General features: G+C 41.5%; 1 protein-coding gene across 1 annotated transcript in view; it reads left to right on the top strand.

Annotated features, from left to right (window-relative positions):
• The window catches only part of KLRG1 (killer cell lectin-like receptor subfamily G, member 1), a 27237-nt gene extending 26062 nt beyond the window's left edge, over positions 1-1175 (top strand). Inside the window, exons 3-4 of the mRNA XM_012637789.1 lie at positions 268-368; positions 740-1175. Coding sequence (XP_012493243.1) covers positions 268-368; positions 740-851 — 213 coding nt within the window. The 3' untranslated portion in view covers positions 852-1175. The remainder of the gene's footprint in view (positions 1-267; positions 369-739) is intronic.
• Positions 1176-1213: the final 38 nt, after the last annotated feature.

The following is a 1213-nucleotide window of genomic DNA, read 5'->3' as shown; positions in this document are numbered from 1 at the left end:
GAGAGAGAGAGAGAGAGAGAGAGAGAACATGCTCTGGTCTCTTCTCCTTCTTATAAGGACACTAATCCCATCATGGGGGCTTAGCTCTCATGACCTCATCTTTGCCCAGTTAACTCTCAAATGTTCCTCCTCCAGATACCATAGCATTGGGGGTTAGGGCTTCAACATATGAATTTTTGGGGGGAACACAAATGTTTTTGACACTGGGTCTCTCTTTTGGTTTTCTCCATCTTTATGACCTTTCATCATTTTCAATCTCTCCCTTAGAGCCTGCTCAAAGATTTCGTCAATAAGGACTTTCACTGGATTGGCCTGAGGAACAGCTCTGGCTGGAGGTGGGAAGATGGGTCAGCTCTGAACCACTCAAGGTAAGGGGCTTCAAAGGTGTGCCTGGCGGGGGAGGGCGGAGGGAGAGAGAGAAGGAAAGAAAAATTATGTCACTTGTGGTATAGATCAAGAATAGCTGATGGAGAGGAAAGTAAAGAGTGAAAAAGAGAGGAAATAGGGAAAAAGGAAGGAAATTAAAAATGTGCAAGGGCAAAAAAAAAAAAAAGGATGACACTTTAAAGAGAAGTTAGTAAGCAATTTGTATTCTTTTGCCATTTTGGGAGACTATTCCCCAGAGCCCGAACAGAGAGAAAGAATTTGCTCAGTTTTTAGCCCTTCGTGCATTTCAACATCTCAACTCCTTTACTGTGCATGCCACCTTATAGTGACTGACTTTTCTGATTTCTTACAGGATTCTTTCTAATAGCTTGGTACAGAAATGTGGTACCATCAGCAAAGATGGTCTCCAAGCCTCTAGCTGTGAAGTTCCTTTACAGTGGATCTGTAAGAAGGTCAGACTTTGATGGACACTCCGTTCTGACCCTCAGACTTGTCATATGTCCCTAAAAAGAGGGACCTGGCCACTGGGTGTTGAGATAGCCACGAGTGTATATTTAGCAAATGCTGAACTTTCTCAGATATGGCATTAGAAGTAAGGTTAATCCAGCCTCCTAGGGATTGATGCTTTACTAATAGATTCTCCTTGAGAATATTTGGATATTATGTTAACAATTTAAAGACCAGATCTAGGCATATTTGTGAAATCAAGTTTGTTTTTACTATTTCTGCCTAGTAACTAATGCTGCTTCTCTGATCCCTACTCCCACCATTCCTGTCAAAAATATGCCTTTTCCATGTTATATTCTGAGTTAATCTGATGAAATCT

This window comes from Propithecus coquereli, unplaced genomic scaffold (genome assembly GCF_000956105.1).
Source record: "Propithecus coquereli isolate 6110/MARCELLA unplaced genomic scaffold, Pcoq_1.0 Scaffold124, whole genome shotgun sequence".
NCBI lineage: Eukaryota > Metazoa > Chordata > Mammalia > Primates > Indriidae > Propithecus > Propithecus coquereli.
This window is presented reverse-complemented; position numbering and strand designations above follow the sequence as displayed.